The sequence below is a fragment of the Agelaius tricolor genome, unplaced genomic scaffold, assembly GCF_023055355.1.
Source record: "Agelaius tricolor isolate 1412-34295 unplaced genomic scaffold, bAgeTri1.0.p SCAF_22, whole genome shotgun sequence".
Lineage (NCBI taxonomy): Eukaryota > Metazoa > Chordata > Aves > Passeriformes > Icteridae > Agelaius > Agelaius tricolor.
In genome coordinates this window covers 6,977,331-6,993,955 of record NW_027269282.1, presented here as the reverse complement: position 1 = coordinate 6,993,955, position 16,625 = coordinate 6,977,331, and the positions used below count along the sequence as shown (strand labels likewise).

At 36.6% G+C, this 16,625-nt stretch overlaps 1 protein-coding gene across 4 annotated transcripts in view; it reads right to left on the bottom strand.

Moving 5' to 3' along the window:
* The window catches only part of ATRNL1 (attractin like 1), a 432,739-nt gene that overhangs the window by 333,645 nt on the left and 82,469 nt on the right, over positions 1 to 16,625 (bottom strand). For 3 of the 4 annotated variants that reach the window (XM_071445975.1, XM_071445976.1, XM_071445973.1), the window contains exons 11-15: positions 15,387 to 15,471; positions 13,565 to 13,773; positions 11,223 to 11,341; positions 5,574 to 5,706; positions 4,139 to 4,320 (exon numbers count right to left, since the gene is read on the bottom strand). In XM_071445975.1, coding sequence (XP_071302076.1) covers positions 4,139 to 4,320; positions 5,574 to 5,706; positions 11,223 to 11,341; positions 13,565 to 13,773; positions 15,387 to 15,471 — 728 coding nt within the window. Of the gene's footprint in view, positions 1 to 4,138; positions 4,324 to 5,573; positions 5,707 to 11,222; positions 11,342 to 13,564; positions 13,774 to 15,386; positions 15,472 to 16,625 lie in introns of all 4 variants that reach the window. The other variant, XM_071445974.1, reaches the window with a different exon arrangement.

Genomic DNA, 16,625 nt, shown 5'->3' with positions numbered 1-16,625 from the left:
CACAACATTCACAATTTGGAGAAATTACTTGCGGTTAATTTGACTCTTTTCTGCACCATTCTGAACAAAAAACCTACTTCCTGAAAAAGCAGCTCTGTGAAGAGAAACAACGTGTGTTCTATGGAGGGTTTTCCATTCCTTAACTGCAGCCATTCTGACTATGTCAGATACCAGCACACTCCATGTTTTGTAAATATATACCCAGTGATTGACACATTTTAAGCAGTGGAAGAAAGATTTTTAAGTGTCTCTGGATCTATTGGACACATATGATGCAACTTGGATGAAATTAATAGTAGGAGTCATGTGTCAGGTCACCTTATTCTCCTACTCTTTTTAAACTTTTCTGTAGTCCAATAGGTTAAAAAAACCCATGAAATCTGTGAAACTGATAAAACTAGAAATTCCCCAATTTCTATCTACAGAGAGTCTAGCTAGTATTTCAGTGAGACTTTGGTTTCTTCTTGGAATTTCTTCTTTATAGGGGACAATTTTAAGGCATTTTCAGGCATCCAAAGTGAGTTGAGCTCCCCCAATGCTGAATGTAGGAAAACAGTTAAACTAGAGGTGAGCTAATGGACAGCCAATGCAACAACTGTAAAATAGAGACAAAGTGCTAAAATAATTTATTAGACTTCTAAAACCACAATAGGAAAGTGGGACTGGTAGAAACTGTTCTAAAGGGAGTAATTCAGAAACCAAGAGTAGATGTCAACTTCACCACAATCACACGCATTATCAAACCACAGAAACATAGAGCCCTCAGAGAATACTTGGAGCTAACAAGGAATAACATTGCTATGCAAAGCTCACTAATTAACTGCAACCTACACTCAAGTGTAATTTATAAAAAGATGCTTAGCCTTGTGAGCCCAGAGTCAAAGGAAAAGTTGCAACCAGTTTATATAATGAAAAGCTTTGTGTATAACTGTTCTCTTCTTCCTTTGTGCTTACTACACCAAAACTAAATCTTCTCAGAATTTATTGCATGCTAACAAGAAAATTATTATTTTTAGTTAAATCCCACAGTAGCAAGCAAACTCCCAAGAGAGCTAATTGCACTTTTAAATGAATATACAACATTTGAATATTAGCAGGAACAATAAATTAACCTCATATTGCTGTTTCATCTATTTTTCAGAGAAATTCAAATCTTCCTTTTCATAATATTTTGCTTACTAGGTCAATAAAAGCATGTAAGAAAAAAACATTAAGTGTAATTTTTCTTTAGTGTGGGAATCTGCAGCCTATCCATTGTGTTTACTTTGGCATTCTTTGACAAAATTTAATTTCTTTTTCATGAACAATACAAACTTGACTTTAAACTGCTGGTGAGAATTTTAAAATACATTTGCAAATTCAACAGTGTTTTGAGTTCATACCACACAGAACTTTGTTTTGTCCCTTTCTTTAGTACCAAATGAATCTTCTCCTTATCCTTTAAAAGGAGGCAACCTATTGATTTCCAGTTTAGTATTGGGATTAGGAGAAATTATTTATACACAATGAGGTTTGGAGAGGGTATGGAGACAATGGCAGCCCCCTCCCTCTGAATCTTCCCAACACATCAATGTATTATTCTAAACATGATAAAGAAATTGTCCTAAATTTGTCCCAGAAGAGGGACTTTGTGTATTAGGAAACAATCTACAAAATCACATGATGTTTCTAACAATAAAGAATGCTGAAGTCCTCCCAGGCTGTAGATTTACTGATACTATTTGACAGTTTGTAAAATACACAACAGCTACCTAAGTTGCTTTCCATTTCCCAGCATAAGAATACCAAATAACAAGGAGATAAAGTCAGAATCATATTCTTATTTCCAAATGCTGCTCTGACACATTCATTAATCCTGAAAAGTTTTTTTTTGTTTGTTTTCAGGTGAAACTGAAACTTTTTTTCTTTCCCAGGCTAAAGATTTTAAAGCCTTCAACATTTACCCACCCAAGTCAAACTCTACTGCAGATAATAGAGATTTAAACCACCGTGTTCACCTTACAGCAGCTCTGACTCCATTTGTGAACTCCCCACCAACACCTGTTACAGAAAAAAGCCATCTAAAATGAAATCTCACTCTTTAAATCATTATGATTGCAGTTGGAGAGGGAAAGGCAGGCAAAAGAAGATCAAGAAGTTTCAGAGAGCCTCTGTCACACCTGATAACACATTTAGGATGTATCACACTGAGTAAATGCAGCTGGACAGATAGATATGAATGAAAAAAGATCTTTTCCTTTCCAAGTGCCACTGAAAACACCAGGATAATTCATGGCAGAATTTCATTAGATGTTCTGACAGCTAAATGATTGTTTAATCCAAGATAGATTTTTTAAAGTGAATAAATTTGTCTACAATTGCTTAAACTGTATTTGAGGTATCTCAAATTTACATCATCACGCTGGCTCAGGATGTACTTCATTTAAATAAAGATATGCTCAGGAGGATGTCACCTTGCAGAAGTTCTAAGCTCTGAAATGTAAGAAAAATCTTGCTTCCAAACACTACAACAAGCTTTTTCTCATCCCCACCTCAAGCCAGTCAGGCAAAATCAGTCATAACAATAATCTATCACACTTTATTAGATTTGAAGGCATCCTGTGCAGTATTTTAATAGGAATCAAGGGAAAGGAAAGCAAAAAGGAAAAAAGGTGGTAAAATAAATAACCATAGCAATCATGTTGCCAACATCATTCTGTTGTTGCTTTTGTTTCAATTACATTTTCAACATTAACTCATCAAAGAGTGGACAGACAAAATGTGTCTCAAGGCTGCAGTAAATACAGTATCAGAGAAGAACTTCTGACACAGAATGATTTCTCTCCTTCATTAGCAAAAAAATAGGAAAAAAAGTTTATTTCTAGTAAAAAATACTTCCTCTGTCCAGTTCCTTTATTGACTTGGGAAAAAACACAAAAACCTCAAGTACATAACCTATGTTTGAATCTGCATTTTGCAGTGGAATGCTAAAAAGGATAAAAGACTACTTTTGTCCAGAATGTGTGTCCCTAAGCTCTTGCTCTCAGATTCAGAAAGAACATAAAGGCAATCCTTAACTGCTATTTCCTTGGAATGATCTCAATTCCTCTGCAACGAAACAACTTCATAAATCACATACTAGTTTGATATAAGCTTTAATTATTATCCACAATTATCTTTCATTTTCCTGTAACTTTAAAAAACTCAAGCTACTTAAAAATTTGAAGATTTTATACGGACAAAGTGCTGCATGTTCTACAAAACTAAATACACACTCCCAAAAATGTCCCTTGCTAAGAACAACTCATTTGCTTGAAAAATCCAAATCATATTCTGCTAAGACACCCCATCTGAGTGTGCAGTGCTGGGTTTCACATTTCTGAGCATTTTTACATTTCATATACTTTAACCAATGATGTTTAAACATCACAAAAAGTATTTGAATATTTAATTGCCAAAAAATTGAACCTGACCACCCAGTGAGAGATGATTTTTCTTCTCTTCTCTAGTTCCACACTTCACAAAAGTAATATGGATCACTTTTTTAAGGAATATTCTGGTGTATTGCTGTATTTGCCAGAGGCATGGAAGAGTTTTCAACTCTCTCTCTCTCCCCCCACCATCATTAGAGAGAGCTAATTAGCTCAGCTAATTCCAGTACTGCTAGGAATTGCTACATGTTTTGCACACTAGTGCAGCTTCTCTGTGACCCTTTGATCCCACAAACCAGTTACAGAGCAAACTGCCTTTTCTGGAGAAGTCACACCTGTCCTGGTGCATGGAGGTTATGCATCCCTATTGCTGGGGATTGCCTTTGCCTGTGTTGAATTTCAGGATTACCTCTATCACAGCTGAAACCAGGACACAAAATCAGTGTTCCAGGCATTCTCTTGAGCAAATACTCTCTTCCAAGTAAACGGAAACTTTTAGCATTTAAATCTGGTAAGGGGAAACCTTGGGAGCTGCTGTGTGATTTGATTTAAATCTTAAGATTTTTTTCAAACCTTAATATGCTACATGTGACTTATACCAGTCTTTAGCACCATTTAGCACATTTCTTTGAAGGCATAAACTTTGCTCTGTTTGGACAATACCCTAGAAGAAATTTCTCAAAGCCAATTTGTTTCACATAAACACCAATTACAGTTCCTCAAGTTACCTGAAGAGTATACTTCTGTATTTCATCCAGAACAAATTCCACTTCTTTTGAGGTTGTTAATGAGGCGAGATTTCCACTCAAATTGTAGCAGTACAGTTTGGCATTGTCATAGCTTTCCCGACTGGAATTTATGTGGAGGCAGGCATCTCCAATGTGATTCCATCTCTCCCCACACAGGTGAGCTGGTGCAAAAAGCATACAATTAAAACTGATTCAGAAAAAACTTTTAAAAAACCCAAGGGAGTCTGAATTTTATCTTCCTGAGATCATAAATCTAAATTGCATCCCACACTCAATTTCCCTTCTCACATCACGTAAATTCTGAAATAGCAAGTATCATCAGACAGAATACTGTATTGTTACAGAAAGAAGCTTCTAAGAACTTAAAAAATTATTTTTAGATATTTGCTAAGTTTCAGCATAATATTGTTATGCCACTATTTCTTCCCTGTATTCAGAACTGAGCATAACTAAATATTAAGATATGATTATGTACATAAATAATAGTTTTAGCAACTCCTTTTATTTAAGTGTTATGTAAATTTCGAAATCTAACTGTCCTAGAATTAAGAAATCACAACTTTACACTATCCTTGCTTTATCATACCTTTGCATTTTCTATTTGCCTAAATACCAATGCAATCCAAATGATAGAAAATTCAGATAACATCTCTCTTCAACATTTTACAGCATTACTCAGACTCAGATAACTATTAAAAGATAAGTAAGAGCAACTGTTATAGTCAATCTACAGAGATTACATAAAGAGAGTTTTGAACTGCAGAGAATTGTTATTTAATGAATCATCTCTGTAAAAAAAAGTATTCATTAACTTCATCTGGACATAAAGATCAAATGGAAAAGGTTCTGACATCTAACTTTATATGTGTAGTTATGAATACAAAATAAATACTACTTCAGAATGTTAACAGTCACCTTCTGAGAATATTTCACATTAGCATTTTAATATTCACTGCTTTTATATTAGTACCAACATTAGACAACTAAGAAACTAGATCTTGGGCTCTATCTGCACAGGAAAATTGAAGCATAATTGAATGATAATTTTTCAGGTAAAACCCCAGCTAGCAAAAGGAGCAATGTCAGTGTCCAAGGAGCAGTAAGGCCCCAGAATGGCCATACAGCTCTGCACTCAGTGCTCCCTGCAGGCCAGGGCTCATCTCTGCCTGTGCAGAGGCACAGTCATTGTGCCTTCACTAATGCCATTATCTGCCTGACACAATTAAAGGTAGCACTGACACCCCAGAGTCAGGGCTGAAATCACATCTGGGTTCACCTGCACAGGCACAGACAGGCAAGAGAAGCGAGCACAAATAAAACAAACCCATGGCTGCTTATGAACAAACATTCTCTGCAAGAACAGAGGAGGCTTTCTCAGGTTTGCAAGCAGCTGTGAGCAGCAGTGGCCCCTTACCAGGCAGTGCCTGGCACTCCTGCTGCCGCTGGTCCCACTGGCAGTTGAGGTGCAGGGAGCAGCTCTTGCAGCTCGTCAGTTTATTGCAGATCTGCTCATTCCTCACGTGACATTTCGTGTAGTTTTTAACCGACTGCAAAAACAAGCAGACAAAGCAGCATCTCAAGCAGACATCTATTAAAAGAATAGAAGTCAAAATGGAAATACAGAGCAGGTAGATCCTTCCCAGAAAGTCATGGCCACCTAAAAGCTGGGCTGAATTTAAGCTCTTTATCTAGAATCCTTTACCAGAGCCAGAATGCAACACTGGAGTACAAACCACCCCACTTGTTGTACACAACTGAGTGTCAAATTGAAGAGGCCAATTCCCTGTACAGAGAGCAGGAAGAGCTTAAAAAACTAAACTAAATATTTATTTCTTAGATATTTTAAGGTAATACTTTCCCTAAATTATTTCATCCTATGCAGGTTAAAGCAAGAAAAATAGTCAAACAGAACATAAAAAATGGCAAAAGGTGCAAAATAATTACATATAACTGACTGAAGGTGCAAGAATATGCTCCACACACAATATAAAACCAGGGATAATTTTATTCCTGTGGTACCTTAGCATAGAAGGAAAGCAGTAAACACTGAAAGAATTATTACCTGGGGGCTTTTATTGGATTTGGTCAGTGTTTGGTTTTTTTTCCTGAGAACTGAGGTCTTCCAAGTTAGACATTTTGAATACAAATCTTTCTTCCCTCTGCATAGTACTTTTAATTAAGACATTGTATTGATACCTGATTTAATGAACTGCCCTAAATCCTCAGCCAATTCATCAGCTCACCTATAAGGCTCTCTCTACCAACTTAATTTCAAGGTAATAATAAAGTAAGTCCTAATGCAAGACAGCTTTATACTCACAGAACAGTTGAGATTGGAAGGGACCTCTGGGAGTCCCTCGTGTCAAACCCTAACAAGTCTTGTCTCTCTTAAACAACAAAAGATTAAAATAATACATGGCAGCAATAATGGATTGTACTTGGATAGCAAATGCATGATTTATTGAAAATGTTGGTTACTTTCCTTTCTATTACTCTCCAGGAGTATGATTAAACAACTTAGAGAGGGACTGCATGACAATAAGTTACACAGTGGTTGGTACTGGAATATGGCAGTGATAGGGCAGGGGGGAGAAAAGCTGTCTCCTTTTATTTCTGTTTTTTTTTAAAGTCCTGAAATAATGCATTTGTGAAAGTGAATTCTCAATCTCACACAAAACCAGCTTCACTCCAGTTGAACAACACTGCTGTTGAGGCCTTTTATTTTATTTTTATTTTTTGCCTTGAATGGATCAGATGCCTACCAGTAAGTTTGTTTTCAGAGGTCCTGACTTTCTTCTGTTCTATAGGGAAGGCTACTGTGAAAGCAAAAAGAACCAGAGAAGCAGGTCTAGGTGCAGGCATCTGCACCAGAACACGAAACAGAGCCAAAGGCAATGCCAGCAAGTAACAGACTTGTTACTATCTAGGCCAAAAATGCACACAACAGTAAAGCACAAAAAAAAAAACTTCTGTACAAACCCAAAATTTATACTCACAAAACTTCCTGAGAGATGCTTTAAAGTGAATCTTAGAGCACAAGTAACCACCATCTGCTCCTTTACATCTGCTCAACTAATACTCACTTTTAACATTTCGTTTTTACATACCCTTAAGCATTCAGATTTCTTTTTTAAATTATATACTCTTCAGTAGTATTACATACAGATTACAATTTTCCACCTAAGCTGAGATATTTGTTCTATTTCTTTCTAATCATGAAGCTTGTAGTGTGCTGTTTATTTAATGTTTAAAATAAAATTCAAAGTACTAGTGACTGTTCTATAATAATATTCTTTGTTGTATTCCCTTATTCCCAGCATTTATTTCCCTTAAATCCAATTTAAACACTGTTTGCCTGAAAATCTCATTAGTTCAATGTAGATGTGACTCCAATAGGTAATTCACATTAACACAATATTAAGGTTATAACTTAAACTACCAAACCCAATGAAATTCAGAAAGATGACAGTCCATCTGTTACAGAACTTCTATATTGCTGTAGGATATTTATAATGTTTACACTCCAAAGCATGAGTAAATCATGTTATGTATAAAGCCTCCCTCATGTCTGATTTACTTAGATTTTTTTAAGTACTGATCCTGATATGGTAGTATATAGACAGACTTATGAACTGCAGTGATTTTCTGAATATTTACTGGAGAATGAAAATACTACAGTAGTTTATCTTAGAATTTCAGAAATCACTATTAAATTATGTACCTCTCTCCTCCTCCTGGATTTTTTCAGGTTAACAGTATAACCTTGTCTAGTTTTCCTAGTGTAAATGTAAATTATCAATTTATAGATTCACTATTATTTCCCTGAAGCTACTCCCAGAACTTGCTATTGGATACTTCTTACTCATAAATTTTCTCTGTTTCCTCCAAGATAAATTTGATTCTATTCATATTTCCTTCTATTACTTTATATATTTTCTCTTGACTATTCTTTGAATTTCTCAAATGTAGGCAGATTACCATGATTACTATTCTTGGTATTAGTGTACCATCCAAGGACTCCTATTGTGAAAGAAGGAGCTTTCTGGAAGCAATGCAAACACGAAAAGAACCCCAGGGATTCTTGTCTTTAAGGCACTGTGTAAAAATATTTATTAATGTAGGACGATAGGTCTCTTTGAAGCCTCCTCTAGTATCCCATTTCCTTGGCAAAATGCTCTTTATCATCCCCTTCATGGATTTGACAATGTTTGTTTTATGTTGCCACACTCAGATAAAGAACTCTTAAATCACACACCATTCTAGGCTGTGTTTAGGTAACTGTCACCAACGGGGGCTTTACAGAATTGCACATGTCTCCACATGAACCAACACACAAGAAATTCAGTCAAAGAGGAAACATGCCCCCCTTATAGGAACATGCCCCCCATTGGAGCTTTTGAAGGCAATGACATTTTCAAAAATGCAATACTGGGTGGAGGCAGAAATAAAATAATTCAGCTATGCCTCAACATAGCTCTCTTTAAGGCTACTTAATCAATTCTTTTTTTCTCCTCAGAAATTAAACAAAATCGATGAAGTAAATTTTTTTACTCTGAAATTCAATCTCTCTCTGGTCTTCCTCAGTAGAGAAAACTGCATTTTATTGCAATCAGTCAGGCCTCTCCAGCAATTTACCATTTTATTTGGTAAAGTACAAGAAGATTCTGCCTTCATGGAGCTTACTCCTCCACGGTACTACTTCATGAAAAATGACATCTTGTAAAGGAGCAGCAATCTAAAATGAAATTAATCTCTCCCACAAAGCCTTTTCTTTTTTTTTCTCCTTTTTTTTGGTAAAGACTTGTTTCCATTAAAAAATATAGGCAATTTTCTGCACAACATGATCAGCAGCAAGGGAGTATCATTTTCATAGGATGCAAGATAAAGCATTTTACATGCAGACATAGAGGGTGAATACAGTTTCATAAACATATTAAGCAGATTCAGATCAACCAGGCATTGCAAGCTTCTGCTTGCAATGACATCAGATATGAATGTGACATACATACATTATCTGTATGATCTATACCTTGATGATGCATGAGTCTGCACAGGAGGGGAATACAGTGTCCTGCTAATGTGCTGGCTCACATCAGAGGGTGAGCACAGGCAGGTGAATGTGCATCATCAACACATTAGCACTAATCACAAAGTCCATCTGTCCAACTAGAGTTACTTCAGGGAAATGTCCATATTTTACAGGCCTTCCAACCAGCAGAGTAGCCACACTTTGCAGTGTCTGCTTTGCATCTATCTGTGACCATGAGGCCAATGCCAAACTGGTTGACAGCACATCTTTAGTAAACTGGCCAGTTTCCTTGAGGCAGCAGCAGATTTTTATAAAAGATTATTGTCATTCTCATCTGGAGTTCTATGATCTAAGTCATAAATCAAGTCCTTTGTACAGCTGCAAAGGCTCCTTGTGATGTTCCTAAGTCTACAGCTTGTTATCCCATATTACCATCACAGTGCTGTCACAACATTTCCATTTGTGGGCCTAGTCCAGAAGTAGCAGTCTATGAAAATGGATAATCAGCCTGATCCATTCTGGTTTTCCACATGGTGCCATTCTGTTGATGCTATTTTGGTGGGTTTTATTGAAGCTGCAAAATTCTGCTTCAATCATCTCACGGCCAATAGACTAATTTTGCAACAGCCACTTCCCATTTATGATAGCACCTCTTTCCAGAAGTCATTTTGATGATTTTTTGCTACCCCATTCTTTAGTAACTACAGTAACAGCCTTTGCTATCCACTTCAAACCCTAAATAAAAGACAGGAAATGATACAGAGCAGACTGGAGCATCGTTTGCTAATAAAGCTGACAATCTTAGTCATGAAGGGTTGTCAAAGAAGGACACTGAAACAAGAAGTTTGTGCTAAAATACCTAGTGCTCCACATTTATTAGGGATCATTTATTAGGAATGAAGATGGTCTGCTCCTTAGCAACTATTCCTTGTTCAAGAGCCAAAAACCACAGTTAGAAAATTAGCACCTAATGGAGAACAATGTGTCAGGAAAAGAAGGGCCCTTGAAGATCACAAAGGAAACTAACCATTAGTGCCTGGAATGTGAAATCCCTCTGACAGACTTATAACATGACTACTGATGAATTTGTGTCTGCATTGCTTTTATTAGTAGTGACTAGCTACAAATGCCAGTGATTAGAGCTGGCTGTGCTCACCCTGAACGGGCAAGATTTGAGTCACAATCAATCCAACTCACACCTTAATTTGTCTGGAGAACAAGATTGATTTGCATCAGGTTCAAGCCAGAGAGCAAGATACTTTTACTAATGAAAGTGTGTCAAAAAAGGATTTTGAACTCAAGTACAGCCAGGTGTCTGTGGACAGCTGAAAAGTGTAAGGAGGCAAAATTTATAATGCTAAAACACTGTTGTAAGCTTGACAAAAATCAAATGAACAAGCAAGAGATGAAGCAGCTGGTGAACAACAACATAAAGTATAAAATATGGCACTAGGCAAATATGAAAAAGAGAAAACTATAAACTTGCACAAATCTATGTGATCTGATGGCTTGTAGTTAAAAAGATCAGAACCAAATTATCACAAGCCAATGGACCTCATGGTTACAGAAGCTCATATTCCTTTTATGAGATGACAAGTGACTCCATGAAAAAGAAAACCATTTCTATGATGATCGATGATCAGAAGACCATGACTAATGAGACTGGTGTGGTCGTGTTTGAAAGGGGAAAAACCAAACAGCACCCTTGATGGGATTCCATGGTTTCTGCCTGTCTACTGTACACCACAAAAGCACAAAATCCAAGTTCACAATGGCTCTGACTTTTTGAATGTTATTAATTAGGGGATAAAAGTATTTGTCTTCAGAAATATATAGTAGGCAACACACCCCTGAAAAATATTTGTTTTACTCTGAAATAATTTTTTTGCTGCAGTCCAACTCTCCCTTCCACAACACTTTTAGCTCAAAAGCCTGCAAAACAACTTTGTTTGCGCTGAAAACAAGCAACTACTAATCTACTAGACCTAGGAAAGGAAAAGTACTGCTAACATGCTCAGATTTGCAAGGACTCACCATGCTGCAGTTGCTGTTTGCTGAAATGCACTTCTTGTCGTCGCACCACTGGCAGCCGTTGGTGTTGGCGGTGCAGCTGGCGCAATCCGCGTACCGGTAACATCTGTCGTCAGCAGCAGCTGCCACACAAACCAAACAGAGAAAAGGAGAATAACGCCACGTTTCTGACACTTCCTCAGAGCTTTTCCTGTTACGGCCTTCATTTGAACTCTAGCCATTCATAAGGGTTTAAGTTACTGTAGGAAATGAATTCTATTCAGTTAATAGGATTTGCTCCTTTAAAAATTCCTTCAGCACCAACTTTATTTGAAGGTTCGTAAGTCTCATATCAACTAACGGAATATTCACTGATTTACAGCATGAAAGCTCTCTTAGCACAATGCAGAAATTAAGAGTATGAAAATCTTTTTTCAAGTGTTTTTCCTTCACTCTTTTAACATGGAATAAAGATTTTCTTCAAATGTAGGATTCTATAAAAAATATTAGATGGCTATGCAAGAAGACGAGATAAAAGCAGTAAATAAAACAATCTAAGACAGATATGAGCAAGACATGGACATTTTAAATCTTTGTAAATTAATTTATAAACCTAATAATGACTGGTAAGTTAAAGCTCTGTCCTTTAGCTACAAAAAGTATTTGAAAAAGAGTTAATGTTATATTCTTAATAATGGGACTTGGACTAAAATTTAGGTTATGTAAAATCATTTAAGAAAAAAACTATTACTTCAGTTTAAAGGAGGCAAGGTTTTAAAAATCATCATAATGCAAAATAGGAGAATTTGTATCATCTCCTATGCTGATTACTGTGTTTAATTCCTGTTTGGTTTGGCTCCTTTAGTTTCAGGTTCATGCAAGCTTAAAAGATTCTCTTGCCAGGAAAGTCTTGTCATCCAAGAATTGATCTTTTGAAAACCACTAAAATTTCTGCTTATCCTTTAAATATTGACCATCAGCAGTTTTGCAGATGATACTCTCAACCAGGTAACAACTGAGCCAAGTAATGTAAAAGAATATATGAAAAATTCACGTTTGGCAAAAAATTACCACCTGAAACTGGAAGAATATGACAGCAGTGAAACAGTGCTGTCCATACAACTTCTTCAGAACTGGAATTATACAGACCTCATCTCTTCCAAGTTGACTTGTACTTTATTTCCACTGCAGCACCTGTACTTGAGAAACTGCTCTGAATTTTTAATTTTCCTTCAGCCTGTCTGTGCTTTGTTTTGTTTGGCTTTTATAAACACCTGTTGCTATGATCAGCTTTTTATAAAATCCACTTCTATCTGTATTACTTTTGAATATAATGCCACAAGGTTTTTTTTTCCTTTTTTATATAGATGAAACTTTCTAGACTGTAGATCTCTAAAAGTTCTGACACTGTACAAAAGCCATTTTCCAGAAAACTGTACTTGGATAATGTTTTTGTTATATCATGTACCTTTTTTTTTTCCTGAGTTTGAGACTTTATAGCCAGTCTAGAAACAAGTACAAGCTATCAGAAAAATAAAATGTCTTGAAGTGTTGATTAATAGCAGTGCTAGTAACTTTTCAACAAACATTAAACACAGACTGGCAGTTTAATTGTATGGCAGTTTGTACACACAGCATACAGCCAAAGTCTGGGAAGCAATTTTACACTGTGCTGAAAGGAAAGATGCACAGAAAAAATAGTAGGTGCATGTAGCAGGGATAAATATTCTGTTCATGTGACATATAAGAACAACACTTTCACAACCAATTTATTTGTGACAAGCCAAAATGCTTAGGAATAGGTTGGAACAGTTATTCATAACAGTAAATTGCTGTTTCAAACAATACAGCCATCACAATGCCACAGAGAAATTCATATGACAAACTTGAACTCATCTGACACACTGCAAAGGGCTTGTTTGCCTCAGGTTTTTTTTCCAGCTGTGCCTGCACTATATTCTTCTGAACAAATGCTTCTGTTTCATAGGTAATCTGCTTGAAGCAGTGATGCTTTCCTCTCTTACTGGGATGCTTTCCTCTCTTACTGGCACTGGCACACACAGGTATAGGAGTGCCATGTGGCCATAACACCAGGTATCACTTGCAGTGCCCATTTGTGCTCTCACTGTTCTGCTCTGCCTTAGCACCTTAAACTTGTGCTCTTTTGCATCTACTTCCCTGCATAAAAAATACAAAAGGATTGCACAATTGAATTTTCTTTCTATAAAACAGATCTCTTGCACTGGCTATTCTCACAGGGGAACACTCTTAACATTCCAGTCACCACTTCCATGTGGTTACTTCTTTGGGGGTTGCCCACCCCCATCTCCTACATTGCATTACAAACCTGACTAGAATTCACTTACCTGTTTTCTTGGGACATTTTGCTCTAAGGATATTATTAGCATGTCCAGATTCCCAAGATTCACAATGTTTCTTGTTCCACAGACACCTTATTCCTGGACGAGCATTTTTGCACAGCTCTTCATCTCTGAATGCTTCACAGTTGGGAGGCTTGTACACGAGGATGTCATTCAATAGAACACTTGAAAAACCCCCAAATATATACATGGACCTATTGGAGAAAAGCAAGGAAATTTAACTGTTATTGTAGATACATTTTCTTGATTTCTTATCTTCTTGATGCACAATTAAAAACCCACATACAATCATTAAAAATATCATATTCTTTCTCTAATAAAGACTCTATCAGTGGCTCCTTTATTGGTTACATTTTCAATTTATTTCTCCATGGAAGTTGAGAGTTTAAAAAAATTGCTGAAAGCTCCCTGTGCTGCATTTATTATGGAGTGGCATATCCAAATATCTGGGAAAAAAAATGAAGAGCTTTGAAAGAATTTTTGCAGTTAGATATTGAGAATAAAGCATGAAATACTGGCCTGCTGAAAACAAGAACATTCTTTTCAAGACAGGCAGCAACAGTTGGCAAGATGGATATTTGTTTTTGGTAACATTTCTGGTGCAGTAGCTGCTGACACAGGAAGCAAAAGACTAAACCTGAACCCTCACCCTTCTCATTAAAACTAAGAACTGTCTCAGGTAAAAGATAGTAATAGAGAGCCTCTATATTTGTTGTATGATATACTCTTAAAAGAGAATTAATCACAGAGTTACCAATAGCAGAAATCTGGAGAGTGTCTTGTATTGCACTGTTCTGGTACCAAAAACCCTTCCAAAAATACCACTATGTTCTTAAAAAACAAATACATTTTTAATGTAATTAATAGAAAGTGACAGTTCTCAAAGTATCAGACATGGCTTAGATGGCATAAAACACAAAAATCATAATGAAAAACTATCAGTTGCTGAATTCATTAATTCCAAGTAATTTCGTCTTAATAAATAAATCTGTTCATTGATTAATGTCAAGTGCTCTGTGTACATACTTACAATTTAGTGTTATTTTTGCTAAAAGCAGTAACACTCTTATTTGTAGCATTACTCATTACCTCATTTCTGACCTATACAGGATCCTTTTATAGAGCATCCATAAGTTGCCCACAAATATTTCAGTACTGACTTTATTAGTGTGATGCATAATGTAGAAGAGGTACGATGATCTATAGTACTGCAACTTCAGATACTGGGCCAGTTGGCAACCAGCAAAACAAAAGCTGACAAGGTAACAATATACATTTCTTTAAATAAACAATACACATTTCTTTAAACCTGACTATTGTTTTCTACAACTTTTCCAACTTAATATCATCTAGTTGCTGGTAGGCTTTTCCTCCCTCAGGTAGTAGAGATGATGACTGTATCAGTATCATCAAAATCTTCCCTTTTTCTCAGCAAATTTTAGTTACATGGTTATACATGGTTATTTTATGACTGTAGAAGAATTATAGCATACTGCAAAGAGAAAAATATTTCTTCCATCACGCCTAAGTGAGAGTTATAGTTGATACCAAATATGAAATTCAGTGTAGCCTTCCAAGCTGAGAAAACACCTCAGTGCCCTGGAACATTCACCTAAAATGTCACTGAACAGATCCCCAGCAGACTGGGGATTTGCTGTACTGATTACCTGATGAGCACTACTTTCTTTCCCTTTTAATAAGTTATATCAGTTCTGTTATTGAACCATACTTCACTTAAATGTGACTTCTTCTACAGGTTTTTCCTTCAGAAAAATGGCAAGCAAAATTTAAGAGACACTTCATTTACCCATTACTGACAACAGCAGTGTGACCAAATCTGTTGACATCTCGATGCAGATTAGGTTTTGGTAAAATCTTCCATTCATCACAAGCTGAAAGACAAAACACCAAGCATATATCAAATAATTTGAAAAGTTTTCAGCAAAATACATGTGAAGTATATTTTAACCACTCAAGGATAAATCAACTCTACTCCTTTTAGATGCATTTGTGAGTAGATGCTTCAAGAACCTGTCAGCAACACTGATCTATCCTAACATTTATCAAGACCATAGGACATTCACAGAAGAGTCCCTTTATTACAGCTACAGTTGTCTGCCTTCACAGCCAGTTTCAACACCCACAGGACCGAGCCCTGGCCATTGTTGCTATCAAGGGATCAGTCATATTGCCCTCACGTTTACACATTCTCAAATTAGCTAAAGGGTTTCAATTTATAAGTATTTAATGGAATATCTATGGCAGTGAACTCGGTTCTTTTCTTAAGTGTTTTAAGATAAACTATCACTCCTCCAGATGCGCAACCCATCTCATTAATGTCTTACTTTTGGTATCTTGATTTAAGTATGCTGCTAACTACTTTCCACATACTTGAGAGGAATGCTGAATCAGGATCTCCATGTCAAATTAATTATTCAAGCACATTTCTTTTGGAACTGCTGTACACAAATGAGGTTTCAGTGTGGTTTATTTTTTCTTTCCTGACTAGAGTTTTAGTTCTTTAGAATAATTACTCTTTTCTTCATTATTTCCTACTTAAACTTTACTGACTTCATATATTCAAATCCCACAGTAAAAGAAATAGGGAGCACCTACAGATTGAAGCTTCAAGGAAAGTGAAGGGTTTTTGCACCTTAATTTGGGTACAAGCATCTCTCAGTAGTCAGATCATAACACCTCGCTCCTCAGCTTAAAAAAAACAGAAATGGATAAATCCAGGAGGAACAAACTGTCTTCCAAGATGGTCTCATTCGCAGTGTCAGAACAGCTCAACTCTGCCAGTGCTGCTGTTCTGGCACTTCTAATGCAGAAAATCATTCACTGCAGAAAATTATAGACAGCAGCACCTTGTGCAGTCAGCATCCTGCAAACAAAGCACACTGGAACACCCTGTGCAAGGTCACACAAGGATGGACTCGGCACCCAGGAGGGGATAGCGTGGCACAGCTATGGCAGCAACACCACTAAGTCAACTCGGGCTTCCACCAACCACAGCCTGAACCCATCAAGAGAGCCAGTGTGAGAC